The 17149-nt window shown below is 34.9% G+C and overlaps 1 protein-coding gene, 1 non-coding gene and 1 pseudogene across 2 annotated transcripts; 2 read left to right on the top strand and 1 right to left on the bottom strand.

Moving 5' to 3' along the window:
- The first annotated feature begins 1057 nt into the window (after positions 1-1057).
- On the top strand, positions 1058-4838 carry LOC114379940 (probable protein phosphatase 2C 52). Its single transcript, XM_028338782.1, has 5 exons — positions 1058-1318; positions 1535-1879; positions 1961-2078; positions 2179-2402; positions 4371-4838. The coding sequence occupies exons 1-5, from the start codon at positions 1058-1060 to the stop codon at positions 4836-4838; spliced, it is 1416 nt and encodes a 471-aa protein (XP_028194583.1).
- Positions 4839-7197: 2359 nt separating this feature from the next.
- On the top strand, positions 7198-7841 carry LOC114378304 (annotated as a pseudogene).
- Positions 7842-16727: 8886 nt separating this feature from the next.
- Positions 16728-16834, bottom strand: LOC114380649. The gene has a single exon (XR_003659823.1). It is a non-coding gene; the product is annotated as a small nucleolar RNA R71 (small nucleolar RNA).
- Positions 16835-17149: the final 315 nt, after the last annotated feature.

The following is a 17149-nucleotide window of genomic DNA, read 5'->3' as shown; positions in this document are numbered from 1 at the left end:
TGGGAAACCAGACTTTTTTTGTAGTTGTACTGATTTTCTTGCTTTATACCCACTTTTTTTTTTCTTTCTCCCTCTGAATTGTCCAAGTTTATGCTTTGTGGTTGCAGAGGTAAACTAGGAAAAGGGCATGGGAAATCATATTTTTGTAACTAAATGCTTTTGTTCTTGTGTTTAATTTCATTGACTTTCAGATTTGTGGGTTCAAGTACATTTATTTGTTTCTCTACTTCTTAGACGTTCTTGTTCTTCTTTTGCTTTTGGTGTTTTTGGTTTTTCTTTTTAAATCAAGGTGTTCCTTTGTTCTCCTTCTACCACTAGTCTTATTTAAATATTTATTCATTAATTTTTTATTCTGGGGTTGTTTTGAATTTAGAAAGTGAAGGTTTGATAGAAGCTTTTCATTGAATAGAAAATATCAGTTGTGTTGCGGCGTGCAATTGGAGATCACTGGCCTTGATATTTATTTGATCTAATGGCGATCTATGTTTAGTGAAAAGAAGAAGGCAGAATTTTTGGGGTATAGACCCGTTTGAAACATGCAAACGGGACATGATCTATTGTGTTCTGCTTTTGTGTTCTTGTTAGGTTCAGTTTTTAATGCGAAGTTTCTGGACTAAATTATTTCAAAGTCTTCATTTTGATGCTGTCAATGTTGGGACAGATTTTTAGTATATTCTATTCCTTATTCACATGCTGTGGTGTTTTTTTTAATTCATATAATAACTTGTTTTGCTGAGCCTTTATTTCCCCCTTTTATTTGTCACAATGGCTAGATTTTTCGAGACCCTATATTAATTTATTATAGCCAGTTGTTTTCGTGTGTTTCAGCTGGTTTCATCATAGCATAATATTTTGAATTTGACTGCTAAGGAAAGCCCCCATTTTTCTGAGTTGTAAAGTGGCTTATATTTTTTGAGCTGAAAGTATATCTGGAATCAAGGATTGTGTGCTTAGTCGACCAGACTTGCTATCTCAGCAATTTATGTGAGATCCACGGCATAAAAAGGAGCAACATGGCCTTATACTCATCAGATGTCTGCATTCTGTAGCTGAGAAAATGGGTTGTTGTGTCTCAACAAGCAGTAGGAGTACTTGTAGCAGCAAGAGCAATGGAGACATGGTCTCTCCATCTTGCTTAGAAACTGGATGCTGTGGGCAAAAGAGAACAAGGAGAACATTCTCTGATCATGTTATTTCTCTCCACCATTTACCATCCTTACCTAACAGAATTTTCACCAATGGAAAGAGCCGCAGTTCATGCATATTTACACAGCAGGGCCGCAAGGGTATTAATCAGGATGCAATGATTGTGTGGGAGGTAAGAATCTTCATCTTGTTTCATGTTAAGCTGAGATTAATTTTGGAGAAGTAGATGTTTTTGTTTCAAAGACTCTTCTGGGAAACTACGAAAAATAAGCAATTGTTTAAGCTAAACCAAACATGCATTTATTGAGGATGATGCATTACTCTCTGATTGAAGAGACTCGGTTAATTATAGACATTGACATTCTATTCTGGATCTGTGTTTGTGCAGGATTTCATGTCTGAAGATACTATCTTTTGTGGTGTCTTTGATGGCCATGGTCCACATGGTCATCTAGTTGCGCGCAAAGTGAGGGATGCCTTGCCAATTAAGCTAATTTCATCTTTGCATTCTAATGAATCGAAGCGAAATGGGTCAGGTAAAACTTGCTTCAAAGGGAATGTAAAACCTGATAGTGGAGACTCTGAGAAGGATTGCTCTGCGGAGGATAAACTGAACTCGACATGGAGGGAAGCTTTCATGAAGGCATACAAGGCTATGGACAAAGAGCTCAGGTCTCATCCGAATCTGGATTGCTTCTGTAGTGGGAGCACTGCTGTGACTATAGTGAAGCAGGTAGTTAAATAAAAGAACAACATCTACACTTATGTTTGTTTCCCATTCTTTTTCAGTTTTCTTAATTTCTAATCTTACCAGGGTTCGAATCTGTTCATGGGCTATATCGGGGATTCTCGAGCAATCATGGGATCCAAGGATAGCAATGACTCCATTGTGGCTATTCAGTTGACTGTTGATTTGAAGCCTGATTTGCCAAGTGTGTCATACTAATATGCCATCATCATTTATCCTCTCCGCTGAATATATGCTTTTGTCTAGATTTAACTTGATTCAAAATTGGTTGGAAATTCTTATAGGGGAAGCAGAGAGAATTAAGAAGTGCAAAGGTAGGGTATTTGCTTTGCAAGATGAGCCTGAAGTGCCTAGGGTGTGGTTGCCCTTTGATGATGCACCAGGATTAGCCATGGCTAGAGCATTTGGAGATTTCTGCTTGAAGGAGTATGGTGTGATTTCTATACCTGAATTTTCTCACCGGCAGCTTACGGACAGAGATCAGTTCATTATTCTTGCCTCAGATGGGGTAAGAATTTTCAATCACATTTCCATTTCTTTATTTGTTTGATCAAATTTTACTTTGCAATTTTGAAGTTAGTTTGTGTTGGTTAGTAGAGAGTTGTGATTGCCATGAAGAACTCATCACACCAGGTCAAGCTGTGATAGAAAAAAAAAAAAGTGATCAGTGTAGGCAAAAGTTCAAATTAGTAAATAGTAATAATTAGTAATAAATTATGGCATATGATTAACCATATGGTTATATGGAGGCAACTGTGACGTGGCTTTGAAACCAACTATTGAGTAGAACAGAATTTTTAGCAATCTTGACATGGTTTGTCAATTAGCAGCGTAACAGTTGGATTACCTAGCCTTTGAGCATTTTAGATGTAAAATTTACACAATGGTATTTCTTCAATATGAAGAAACAAATGACTAGTCAAATGTGCCAACTGATTGCATTTTGCTGTTCTAAATTCTATCTCCCTGCTTTTTTCCATTCTGCTGTTTATTTATTTATTCTTTAATTTGATTGAGTGGAATCTTGAGAGCTTCACTCATATGGATGACATGTGGAATCTTGAGAAACATGTCTTTGCTAGGTTTGGCTATATGACAAGACTTACATGCTCATATCTGATTTTGCACGAGTTGAAAATAGGCTAGCCACTGTTTGGTTTGCAAAATACACATTTAAATTAGTATATGACTGATGTTTTTTGCCATGCTTTTCGAATTGCATAATTCTGTCATGTTTAGGTCTGTGTCTGAAAGGCAACAGAGGGGATTAATTACGTAAATGGGTATATTTAAAAAATATGCCGTAACGAGTATTTTTTAAAAAAATTACCAAAATGGATAAATTGTACTTTAATATAATTGTATATTAAAATATGATTTTACTTTTAATTTATTTAATTTTTTTCCAGTAAGAACTGAAATCGTGTGATAAAATACGATTTCAATTATTTTTAATAATAAAAAATAAACATGTTGAAATCGTGAGTTGGAATACGATTTCAACATTAAATTTAAAAAAAAAAAACTGAAATCGTATAATAGTATAGGTTTCAGTGTAAAATTTTTTAGAAAATTAAAATTATACTTTGAAATACCATTTCTTTTTCTTTAAAGTGAAATTGTACTTAAAAGTATAATTTATCCATTTTTATAATTTTTTAAAAATCTATCCATTATGGTAATTTTTGGTGTAAATTTACCCATTATGGTGCAAGAACACAATTTATCCATCTTTGTAATTTTTTTTAAAATCTACCCATTATGCTAATTTTCAGTGTAAATTTTCCCATTATGGTGCAAGAAGGCAATTTACCATTTTCCTAATTTTTTTAAAATCTATCCATTATGGTAATTTTCAGTGTAAATTTACCCATTATAGTGCAAGAGCCTAACAGAAGTCTTTAGACTTCTAACAGTGTCACTTTAACTAGCCTTCAAATAAGAACATGTCTTTCCCAGGTTTGGCAATCTGAGAAGACTTACATGCTCTTATCTGATTTTGCACAAGTTGAAATAAGCCAGCAACTCTTTGGTTTGCAAAATACACATTTAAATTAGTACATGACTGATGTTTTTTTGCCACCCTTTTTGAATTGCATAATTCTGTCATGTTTAGGTCTGTCTGAAAGGCATCAGAACTTAAGTCTTTAGACTTCTAACAGTGGCACTTTAACTAGCCTTCAAATAAGAACACTAGATATTTTGCAATGTGCAACATATGGCAAAGAATTTTCTGTTACCCAGCCAATTTTGGTCAGGATAAAAATATTCATTGCCTAAGTTAAATCTGAAACAACTGCTTGATTTTCTCCTCAAAACAGTTCATCACACCAACCATAGCATGGTACTTCCTTCGACACCCGATAAAACTGTTTATATTTCATTACTGAATAAGATTCTTAGAGCACCATATTATTGATTGTCAAGCTTCCATTTTCTCCAGAAGGGTAACTAATTGTCTTGAAGTTTTGTGCAGGTATGGGATGTTTTAAGCAACGAGGAGGTGGTTGAGATAGTATCATCAGCGCCAACGCGATCATCAGCGGCAAGAATTCTGGTAGATTCTGCTGCTAGGGAGTGGAAACTCAAATACCCTACATCAAAGATGGATGACTGTGCTGTAGTATGCTTATTTTTGGATGGGAAAATGGACTCAGAATCTGATTATGAGGAACAAGGCTTTTCTTCTGCAACCATCCAGAGCAACCATTCGGGTAACCCCATTGAGTCAGATGATGGACAAAAGTCTGAGCCATCATTGCAAAGGAACTTCACTGTGAGATCCTCAGAAGAAAATGAGACAAATGGAGCACTATCTGTTGATGTTGTTGAAGATGCAACATCATCAGCTGATGATCAAAACTGGTCAGGTTTGGAAGGGGTCACTCGTGTAAACTCACTAGTCCAACTTCCTAGATTTTCCGAAGAAGGGCCAAACTCTTGAATTTGTTGATTTCATGAGGACCGTTTATTGTAATACTTGGCACAACAATGAATTCAAGAAAGAAAAGTTTTCTGCAAGGGGTATCATTTTGATGCTCTTTGGTTGGCTAATTACTTGTATAAAACTATGCATCTTCGATGGTGTAACTGCTGGAGTTGCTAACTTATTTTTGGTAAGCCCTACAATCTTTAAAATGAATTCTACAATTGTCAAACAGTTTTTAAGATCATGTTTGGCTAAATATTGGTAAGGCCAAATGCAATTTTGTCAACTGATTAGGATACTTCATTTTGCATTCGACTGTTGGATTTATCCTGAAATTTCTGTGACAACAATTTGGACGGAGAACCAAACATGCAGTAAGAATGTTTGAACTATCAAATCAATTGCTTAATCGGGAAATTGTATCAGAATTGGTTCTTAAATTTAAGAATTTCATATACAATCCTCATTGGAGATAGTTTAAGCTTAAACAATCACAAAAAGTAATTGATTTCAGCATGATGCAAGGCGTTAATAACGTTAGACTTTCATTGAGATATATATTCTTGCTCCAAGTCTAAGATATTCCAGCTAATCTTGGTTGAAATGTATCATACTTGACACGATTCAAGCTGTGACCTTTGGTGTTGCCAGCTAATGATAACTGGGGTAACCTTGGAGAGTTATGATTGTCCATTAATTATTGAGGCAACACTTGAAAGTTATGATTGAAAGGCTCATACACTGAACCATGACCAATGATGATTGGCCCAAAAAGCTGCTTATAGTCATGATTCATGATTTACATTTACAAGTAACTGGGAGGAGATTAACGTAAAAGTAACGTTTACCCATATGATTGATTTTTTTTATTTTTAAGTTTGAGTATTTCCTAATTCATAAACATCTCTTCTTGATTTTTAACTAATTAGTTTTTATCAAGTACCACTTTGGTTTGTTTCTTACAAAAAGGATTAAAACATTCTTATAAAAAAATAATTAAAGAGAGTATCACTTTGTTACTATTAACATTTATAATTCTTAAAAATGACTGTAGTGTTTTCATAATTTTGGGGTTAATGTATGTTTAATAAAATGATGATCCGAAGAGTTTATTTTAGTTTGTATATTTAAAATTGTGCACGTACGCTTATAATGCAAGCATTTCGACTGGTATAAATTCCGACAGTCAGAGTTGAGAACATGAGCGCGACCTGTCTTCTTGAACTTCAACTCACCTTATTCAGATTCTGCCATGCATTATTTGTGATGTGGTCTATGCAACTCCAATGATGAAAATTTACACTTTTTCCTGTGCAGAAAAGCTGTTCCTGCATATTTTGCTTACATTACATCATGACTGATATAGAATTTTGGAGTTGTGTCAGATAATTATTATAATAACTAGCAGAAGTCAACATTTCTTATTTCTAATATATAAGTAGTAGTTTCCTATAAAAAATATATAACGTAGTTGTACTATTCTAAATAATTAAAATTAGAGTATGCACGTATGTTATATATGTAATAGTTGAAATGTAAAAGATAAATTAAAATTGGAGTATATTGTTACATTAATAGCAGTATTGAGAGGTAAATGAATAAAAAATAAATAAAAAACAGTTTTTATAAGTATTTCGGGCGACTTGTTCACTAATCATAATTGAAAATTTATTACCTTGATATATAGCATGTGCTTGGTTGTCCACTGGACAACAAAAAATCACATAAAAAAAGTGAAAAAAACATAAGTAATACAAATTAAAGTTGCTCTACTTTAAAGTGAAATATTAATCGTCTTTACATCATCTTCATGTTGCTCCTCCAAACATGTTGAGATTTATTTTGTCAAGTGATTTAATTTCAATTTAATATTGATTGTAAAAAAAATTCAATTCAATATAAGAGATTATTTATGAAAGAGATAAATTTTAAGAAATAATTGAGATGAAATTGAAATTTGGGTGTTTATGTGTAAAAGAGGTAAAATTTAGGAATTAATTTAAATAAAATTAAAATTTATGATATCTATTTCTAAAATAGATAAATTAAATTTAACGATGAATCCAGGGAAAGTTAACCAGTGTCTAGCATAAAAAATGAAAGGTAAAACCAATTCCAAGTTTTCTACATATTACGGTGCATAAATCAGCCCATGTGAAAGCTCCATTTAGTGGCCGCTATAACACTGGTGACCCTCTTCCACAAATAGTAAGTAATAAAACCAAGTACAAAAAAAATGTTCAACTACCAAGTGATCCCAATCTCTATGCATCTCATTCACATTACCCTTGCTCATGAAGTACACTTTACTCACCGCCAAAGTTCACTCCACACTGTAGAACAAAGGAATCGTATAAATAATGCATCTCCCTCCCTTAAGTCTTCAACACAGACAAAAGTGAAAAACCAAATTAAACACACACCTGAGTCATTCAATTCCCCCCTTAATTGCTTTCAAGTTTCAGCATTTTTCTTATCTGAAAAATGGCTTCCAAAGCTTCCTTTTTCCTTGCACTTGTTCTCACTTCCAATATCCTCCTCCTTGGACCTGTAGGATTTCTACCTAAATTTTACCTCACACCTCAAAATCCATTTCCTGGTGGCTATGGAAATGGAGGATGAGGTTCCCAAATCCTGGCAGTGGTGATGACACTTTTGTGCCAAATCCTGGTTATGAGGTTCCCATTCCTGGCAGTGGTGGAAGTGTTCCAGCACCAGCTGCTCCATGAGTTAACTCATGCATGCATGATTGTAATACATGGTAGTTCATAAGGTGGTTCTGCTTAAGTTTGTCTCTTTTTTTTTTTTTTTTTCTGTTTTCTAGGCATAACTTATAAATAAGTATGCTCCATGTGCACATTGGTGTATATGGTGATCACCGTGGACGGCCATGTCATTCTGTTTTGTCCTTGTAGTCTTGTTTTAAGCTGAATTAAGTGTGGCGTAAGTTTAATTGTTCTTCAAAGTAGTTCTGTGTTTGTTCCTTGAGTGATATGGTGCACATCTTTGCATATCGTACATTATATTGGCGGTATTATTTTCTCTCTCTTTTATCACATTATATAATCTGATATATATCTATAATTTTCTTTCTCTTCATCTCTCTAGGTGTTAATTAGATTAATGTCTAGTGTTCAATCATTTTCCTTGTTCATTAGTGGACATGTATTACTGCATGGAAAATGATCAATGAATACCCGTATGCTATTTAATACCTAATGACATAAGAAAATTAAAGAGAGAATAACGTATGTATGATAGATATTATGAATATTGATGGAGTATTTATAATAAAAGAGTTATCGCAAAGGGTATCGAATAATTAATACTTACAAAAGCACGAATATAGGGTCTAACCCTATATCTGGGTACTTTATAGATTAATAGGGGGCCATTCAGCACAAGGTAAATCAATGCAGATCGACTTTGAATTTAAGTAACAAATACTGAAGAAATGTTGACATTGACAATATCCCACAAACTGTTATCATTTACAAGGACAAGACATTCCCTTGAGTTAAACACATCACGGATATCACGCTTCAAATCTATTGGCCTTAACCGATAGTTATTAAATATGAGTTTTTTTTTATAATAAAAATATCTTTAAAAATGATTATTTAAGTAGTTATTTATGTTTAATTATTAAGAATTGATTTTTTTATTCATGACTTACAGATATAAAAAAGGAGGGATTAAAAGCTTAAAAGATGAAGAAAATAAACAAAAAGTTGAAAAAAAGTCTAGCCCCAGACGCGCTCAGCGCGTAGGGCGCTTTCAGCGCGAAAACAAGCACTGGCGCTAAGCGAGGAAGAGGCCCGCTAAACACGAATACAGGCACTCATGCTAAGCGAGCAGCACTCGATAAGTGCGAATACAGCACTGGCGCTAAGCAAGCAAAGCGCGAGTATGCTGACCCTAATCCATTCCAGCAACTATAAAAAGAGAGTCAAGTCTGTGACACCCTCTACCCTTACAATTATAACTAACTAATCAAATAAATCATACAAAATTTAATTAAAAGATTATAAACACATAATAATAAAAGAAGGAAAAAAACATGCAAAATTAATTAATAATTTTTCTTTTTAAACACATTTAATTTAATCAATTCAAAAGGATAAAGGTTCACATCCACTTAGTGAAAACGTAATAGAATATTACTTTTTTTAATAAAAGATAAGATTATCCCGGCTCAAAACAAGGCCGTCCACTCTAAATAAATAAAAAAAAATCTAAAGTAGAAAAGTATAACACAATTATATCATTCAGTAAATCATAATCCCTATCACAGACTAAGTCTCTCCATCTCTAGCATGTGACTCATCATATGAAGGCTCACCTGAAACAAAGTGGCAATCAGCCCAAACACAAACACACACCGGGAGTGAGTTATCACATTCGTATATAATAAAACATTAGAGCATGTGAAACATATAATACTTAAAGCTGAATTTATATAAATAGCATTACTGCACAAAATCGCACACATTATTCACACCCATTCAAGTTTACACACTCCATAAAATAACATCAACCACAATTGTTAACTCAATGAAATTCAAACACAAGCGTTATGCAACAATTATACTAAGACTCAAGCCTATATGCAATGTGGTACCATGTCAGTGAAAAACAACACTGGGGCGCTTAGGAGTACATGACAAAGCACACCACACAATGGGTATACTCGGTCACTCTCACTAAGTAACATCATAAGGTGACCAGTCAGGGTTACTTTGTTTTGCGAGAATGCCCCAACCACATGGGATCAACATGGGCTTAAAGGAGCACTCAAACCGAGTATCTTTACCCCCAAGGTCTAGACTCCGAAGAATCCGTTTGGGCCTCACCTTCCTGATTCAGGTCCAACCCCTAAAATATTATTTTTTTATTTGCACGCAGACACTATTTATGAGTTATATAATACCCACGACCTTACTCTTATATTTCAAACATATTTAACAAATTGCGCTATAGTTTAACCCTTCAGGATCCTAACTAGGAATCCTACAATTTTCTTTAACACTGCGCATAAAAGTTCTCTCAAGGTACACACTGGTCGGGTTACTGTATAACTCATAACTCACATGACAAGTAATATCTCTACAAATATCAATCACACACTCATTCACAACCATGTTTCATGTTTACAGTTTAACATTTCACACTCTAACTAATTACAAAATATACTCAACAATTAGATAACAATGTATCATAATAATAATAACATACAATATTTAACTTCAAGGCTTATAAACAAGTAACTATAAAATACACGTAAAATATATATATAAGTATATTATATTCAAAATATATAACAAAATATATATATTAACGTAAACGTAAACATACATATCACATATAACATATAAAAAGTATTAAATATATATTAATATAAAGTAATCACAATAATATCAAATATATTATTAAGTAAATACAAATTATATATAACAATAAAATATATACTCATATTGATTTCTATGAACAACATGTATACCTATATTTTAAATATATTTCAACTAAGTTGCCAACATCAAGAAAATGCCTAATTACAATGTGAATACAACTTTAGTTAATTTCTTTAAATGATTTTAGCCAATTCAATTATCCAACAATCCCTACACCTATGAATTTCATGACAAGAAATCACCCACGTGAAATAAAATATACAGTTTGTAAAAAAAACAGTATCAATATATATGTACACGTATACACTGCGGTGTAAAAATAATTATCTGGACACAATATACATTAGCACAGGAACAAGATTGAAAGGCCAACATATCTGGTATAAACAAAATCACCACCACACAATTTTTATGTTAATTATAAAGAATTCTAATTCCTAAGGTACACACCTAACAGAGAAACACATCAATCCTACAACAAACTCGCAACAGAACACCAATTGGTTCATCAAACACACTCAATCCGCGATTAAACATGAAAACATAATTAAATTCATAAACACCCCAAAATAACCCAAAAATTGATCCTCTAGGGATCCCTACACATGTTCATTCTAATCCCCAAGCGTGAGTAACTCATCCCTTACCTCGAGGTAGTCGCTTAAATGTTCTCTGTTAGCAATGGTGGCGTCTCTGGTGCTCTCTAGAGCTCCTCCTCTAATTGCTCTGTTAGGGTTCTTGTGCGTCAGAAAAGAAGAAAGGAACAAAATGTGTTTTCCAAAAAGCTGCTCTAGGTTAACATTTGGCTTATATAGTGGGAATTTATGACCTAATAATTTTTATTTTATTTTTTCTTATTTATTTATGTATTAATTTATTATTTTCTTATTTACTTATTAAAGTTACGGCTGTTACAAAGTCAAGGAAAAAATACATCGAGTCTCACAGTACTCTAATATACACCTAAAGTCTAAGAACTCTCTATTAGGGAATTCTTTTTTCTCTTTCATCATTTTTTATTCCCTTTTTCAATCCCTTCTCCTCTATTAGTTGATACACCCCTTTTCTAGTGTAATATCCCTTATGGCCATGAGAGGCTAAACCCTTAGTTAGGATTTCAAAGGCCTAAAAAGCCAAAAGATGTATTGTACACTTCATATTTATCAATGCAACATGTGTTTTCTTTCCTATTATCCTTTCTTACTTTTAATTTCATGCATCATTCATCCTTGCATCATTTTGGGGGTTAGGTGCTTGACAGAGGGTAACTCTTAATAGGAAAAGAAGGAAGGTTTTGCATGCATCAGTTTTAGGAATTAATTGCTTGACAGAGGGTAATTTCTAATGGAACTAAAAGGAAGGAGTATCTTAATAAAATCATTGCGAGACATAGAGTGATTGCATTATGCCCATGCATCAAAGCAAACATCTAGAATTAGAACTTCATACATTTTATCTATTGAATCTTTGCAAAGATATTTGGGAGATAAATGGATAAAATAGACTTGCCATCGTGAGACATAAGGGTCAAGTATTCTAATAGATGTGGGTAGGATAAATACACCTGATTGATAGAGAAAAATAAAAAATAATACATCTTAGGCAAATAAGACATGTTAGGTCCTAACATTCTCATCTCATTGAATTTCCTATTAATTCTTTTGTCTTCTATTATTTCCTTTGTCAACTAATATCTATTTAGTTACTATTCTTTTTACTCATCTTTTACCTCTTTTTATCTTTTCCTCTTATAAATTGGAAATTATTCAACGCAAGTACAAAACAAAGTCCCTGTGGAAATTAACACTCAGACTTCTGAGTCTTTACTACTTGGATATTTGATACACTTGCCAAACCGTTAACAAATTTTTGGTGCCGTTGTCGGGGACTTTGTTCTTCGTACTTGGTTGCCATACATTTTCAATTTGTGAGCATTAATTCTTATTCTTTATTCTTTATTTAACAATTTTAATTTTATTCATTATTTTTTTTCTCCATTCTTTTTCTTCTATAATTTGCACGGTAGTGCTTGTTCTTGTGCATGCGAGATAGAATTGCAACCAAAGATTTAGCTCCACTAAATCCGAAAATTGAAGTCACTTGCAGGCATAACAACACCACAATAAGAAGAAGAGTGCAAGAAATACAAGGGAGCAATCAACCCTCACCTCCACCCTTTCCATAAAGCTAATATCAAATGGAAGAGGAGAATGCACGGCGAGTGACACTAGAGGACTACTCTAGTACAACTACCTCACAATTCTTCACTAGTATTGCAAGGCTGGAGGTTCAAGTGGCCAACATATCTTATCCCCACTCTCTCAACCAGTTGATACAAGGAAACCTCTTCCACGGTCTACCGAATAAGGATCCTTACGCCCATCTCACCACCTACATAGAAATATGTAACATGGTAAAGATAGTTGGTGTTCCCGAGAATGCCATATGCCTCAATCTTTTTTCTTTTGCTTTGGCATGGGAAGCTAAAAGGTGGCTACACTCCTTTAAAGGCAATAGCTTGCAGACTTAGGAGGAAGTTGTCAAAAAGTTCTTGAAGAAATACTTCCCAGAGTCAAAGACTGCCGAGGGGAAGATGGAAATATCCTCATTCCATCAATTTCCTGATGAATCACTCAGCGAGGCTCAGAAAGACGCCTACATATGGGTACAACGAGCCTGAGCAATTAAACATCTTCATAGATAGCCTGCGACCACAGTCAAAGCAACTCCTTGACATATCCGTAGGGGGAAAAATTAAGTTGAAGAAACCAGAGGAGGCAATGGAGCTGATAGAAAACATGACGGCCAGTGATCACGCCATCCTTTGTGATTGAACATCCACGCCAACAAAGAAAAGCCTTCTGGAACTCACAACCCAAGATGCAATGCTAACCTAAAACAAGCTCTTGGCCTGACAGATAGAGGCCCTGACGGAGACCCTCAACAAGCTTCCTTAACAACTACAAGTGGTAAGTCCCTTTCACTCCTCGATCATGCAAATAGGGGGATGCAACATCTGCGGTGGAGCACATGAGCCTGGACAATACATAGCCCAAGAAGATTCTTCCAGGGAGGCGAACTACATGGGAGCTCAGAATTGCCATGGATTCTAAGGCTACAACCAAGGAGGACCATCGAGATTCAACCAAGGGAGGAATTTCACACAAGGCTCAAGCTGGAGGAATCATTCGGGGAACCAGTTTAACAAGGAGAAAAGAAGTCAACTTGGACAGAATTCCAACCAAGGGATTGACCTTTATAAGAAGACCATTAAGCTTGAGGAGACGCTGAATTAATTCATGCAGATATCCATGTCCAACTATAGGAGCACAAAGTCATCCATCAAGAACCTGGAGATATAAGTGGGGCAATTAGCCAAACAAATGGCTGAAAGACCCACTAGTAGCTTTGGAGCTAACACAGAAAAAACCCAAAGGAGGAATGAAGGGTGGTGTTGACTAGAAGCCAAAGGAGAGCGCAAGGAGAAGAAGAGAAAGCTGAAGGAGACCAGTCTGAGGAAGAAAGGGCAAACAAAGAAGGAGAAAAAGAGGAAGAAGAGAAGAAGAAAGAAGAGAAAAAGAAAGAAGAAGAGAAGAAGGTCTTAACCTTTAAGACCAAAAGCCAGATAGCCAGAGAGGCTAGGAAGAAGAGCCACTAGCCCCTCTAAAGGAGATCTCATATCCTTTAGTGCCATCAAAGAAAAATAAGGAGTGTTACTTCACGCGTTTCTTGGAGATAACCATGCTATTTGGGGAATCCTTGCAGCAGATGTCGCTTTACACCAAATTCATGAAGGACATCCTCACCAAGAAGGGGAAGTACATTGATAATGAGAGCATTGTGGTGGGAGGCAATTGCAGTGCATTGATACAAAGGAAGCTGCCCAAGAAATTGAAAGACCCCAGGAACGTGACAATCCCTTGCACCATAGGGAATGAGTCATAATAGGAAGGCTCTCATTGACTTAGGGGCAAGCATCAAATTGATGCCCCTGTCAATGTGTAGAAGAATTGGAAATCTGAAGATAGACTGATGTGTCATTATTTTCTCCTATTTCTTAACCCTTTTTGCACCATTTTAAATACTGATTAGTCTTAATTGTCAAATTTATTAGGCAGTTTTATTATTTGGGCCCATTAAGCTAATTTGATGTTTTTAATCTAATTTCAAGAATTAATGAAGCATTGGGCTTGAATCCAGAATTGGGCTTGGACTTGAAGAGGGCAGACTAATTTATTCTACAAAATTAGATCTTATCTTATCTAGATATTATTTAGATTTGATCTCATCTAGATATTATTTCATCTAGATCTTATCTTATCTAGATTTGATTTGATTTTACTTATTGGCTTGGATTTAAAACAGATTTGTAAGCTTTGGGGCTGAAAACTATATAACAACACCAAGGTTCTAGTTTAGTCTCTCTCTCTTTCTTCTATTTTTTGTTTTTAGTTTGAGTTTCTCTTCTCTTTCTCTTTTATTTTCATTTTTTACAATTCCAGTTCAGACTTTTAGTTTTATCAATAAAATTTTATTCTCTATTTGATTAATGGAAGGCTAAGTCCACAACGTTGTTTTCTCTTGAAGATCAAGCACAGTTCTCTTTGAGGTTCTATTATTATTGTTAAATTCTATTCAGTTCTTTTTCCTCTTCACTAATTACTATGAATTTGTTGCTATTAATTCATGCATGCTTAGTGCTTGATTAATTGTCTCTGCGCTTAGTTTACGTTCATGCTTAATGATCATTTATGAGTAATTGGTGTATGTGATGCTTAATCACATAATGAATGCCTTATGTTGAATTTCGCTTAGTAATTTAATTTAGGGTTGGATTAAGTGGTTGAACTAAATAAAGATAAATTCTCACAACCTAGGATAAGAGACTTACTTGTGAATCAAGGGGAAGCAACGTATTTTAATTCTGATATTTTTCTAATTCAATTTTACTCGCTGTTTAATTTACAAAAGCAAACAACCCCCTCCCCCCCCCAAATCTGTTACTATTTCCTACTATCTGTTATGAACATTTGGTTTATCATTGCTCCTTGGGAAACGACCTAGGATCACTTCCTAGTTACTACATTTTAATATTTATTTGATTCGGGTACTGCCTCGATCAAATTTGGTGCCGTTGCCGGGGAGCAGTGTCCAAAGGTTCATAATAACTAGTGTCGTGTTAGTGTTTAATTCTTTCGTGTTTTATGTTTAATTGTTAGTGTTGTTTAGTGTCTTGGTATTTTGTTTAGTGTGTGTTCTGTTTTAGTTTTTCTATTAAGCGCTTCCCCTGTTTCAGTTTTGGGTGTTTTGCGACGAATTTAGCGACCACTTTTGCTTGCGACAAAACAGAGTAGTAGTGGAAATCATGTAGCGACGGATTTTAGCGACCACCCTTGCTGAATTATTTGAGATTTTTTGTTTTAGTAGCTAGAGTTGTTATTTTTGGCTGATTTTTTTTGTGGTAACTTATTTTAATCTATATTTTGTGGGAAAAATAGCTAGAGCCTTTAGTTTGGTCAGATTTGAAAGTTCCAAAAAAGTAGCAAATTTGATTTTTGTCAAAACTTCAAACGGCCATAACTTTTGCTCCGGTTATCAGAATCGCAATTACTATATATGTATTTGGGGTAGAAAAAAATTTCCTATGTTATGGAAGCTTGCCATAGGCTGGCTGAGGTCTCCATCGTCCAAAAAAAGTGATTCTGTCAAAAAGTTTTTTATTTTTCAAGTATTATTCTCTTATTTTTCTTAACTTATCATTTTTAGCTTATATAGTTAGACTTCGAATTGTCATTTGAAATTTTTTGTGCTATCTTCTTATCATTTTATAAGGTTTCTCACAAAATTTCAAGTCATTTGGATATCATTTGATGGTAGCTGTAGTTCAAACCTACATTGTTACTAGCATAAGAAGGCAACTAATTGTGCATGCCGAATTTAGTGTATGAGTAGAGGAAATCCATATGACTTACAACCCTTTCATCCTGAGATAGATAGCACATTTCATAGATTATTTAGACATCATTTAGTACCTTTTGAGCATCCTGAGCATTCTGTTATTGGTGATTTTGAGCATTATAGTTTTGAGCATTCTGATTTTGAATATTCTGAGAACATGGCACACCCTCCACCCCGTGAGAGGACTCTAAGGGAATTGGCTGCACCTGATTTCACCTACGAAAGCTTGTGCATCCAATACCCTGATGAGGATGTCCCATATGTTCTTAAAACTGGACTGATCCATTTGCTTCCAAAGTTTCATGGCCCTGCAGGTGAAGGCCCACACAAGCATCTGAAAGAATTCCATATTGTCTACTCCACCATGAAACCGCCAGATGTCCAGGAGGATCACATATTTCTGAAGGCCTTTCCTCATTCTTTAGAGGGAGTGGCAAAGGACTGGCTATATTACCTTGCTCCAAGGTCCATCACGAGCTGGGATGACCTCAAGAGAGTATTCTTAGAAAAAATTTTCCCTGTTTCCAGGACCACGACCATTAGAATAGATATTTCAGGCATTAGACAACTCAGTGGAGAAAGCCTATATGAATACTGAGAGAGATTTAAAAAATTATGTGCTAGTTGCCCTCACCACCAGATTTCAGAGCAGCTTCTCCTCTAATATTTTTATGATGGACTCAACAACATGGAGAGAAGTATGATAGAAGTGGTGGAGCCCTTGGAGACATGACCCCTGCTGAAGCCAGAAATTTAATTGAGAAGATAGCTTCAAACTCCCAGCAATTTAGTGCCAGAAGTGATGCTATTGTCATTAGAGGAGTGCATGAAGTAGCCACGAATTCATCAGGTGAGACTAAGAAGCTTGAAGGTAAACTAGATGCCTTGGTTAACCTGGTAACCCAACTGGCCATGAATAAAATATCTGCACCTGTCGCCAAAATCTGTGGTTTATGC

The sequence above is a fragment of the Glycine soja genome, chromosome 12 (assembly GCF_004193775.1).
Source record: "Glycine soja cultivar W05 chromosome 12, ASM419377v2, whole genome shotgun sequence".
In the NCBI taxonomy this organism is placed as follows: domain Eukaryota; kingdom Viridiplantae; phylum Streptophyta; class Magnoliopsida; order Fabales; family Fabaceae; genus Glycine; species Glycine soja.
The sequence above is the reverse complement of the archived record's forward strand: the minus strand, read 5'-3'. Positions and strand labels throughout refer to the sequence as shown.

Excerpts from the sequence above, each read along its gene's own strand:
- LOC114379940 (XM_028338782.1), top strand. The coding sequence starts at position 1,058 with ATGGGTTGTTGTGTCTCAACAAGCAGTAGGAGTACTTGTAGCAGCAAG. Across the intron at positions 1,319-1,534 it reads ATGCAATGATTGTGTGGGAG|GATTTCATGTCTGAAGATAC; the intron begins GTAAGAATCTTC and ends GTGTTTGTGCAG. Across the intron at positions 2,079-2,178 it reads TTTGAAGCCTGATTTGCCAA|GGGAAGCAGAGAGAATTAAG; the intron begins GTGTGTCATACT and ends AAATTCTTATAG.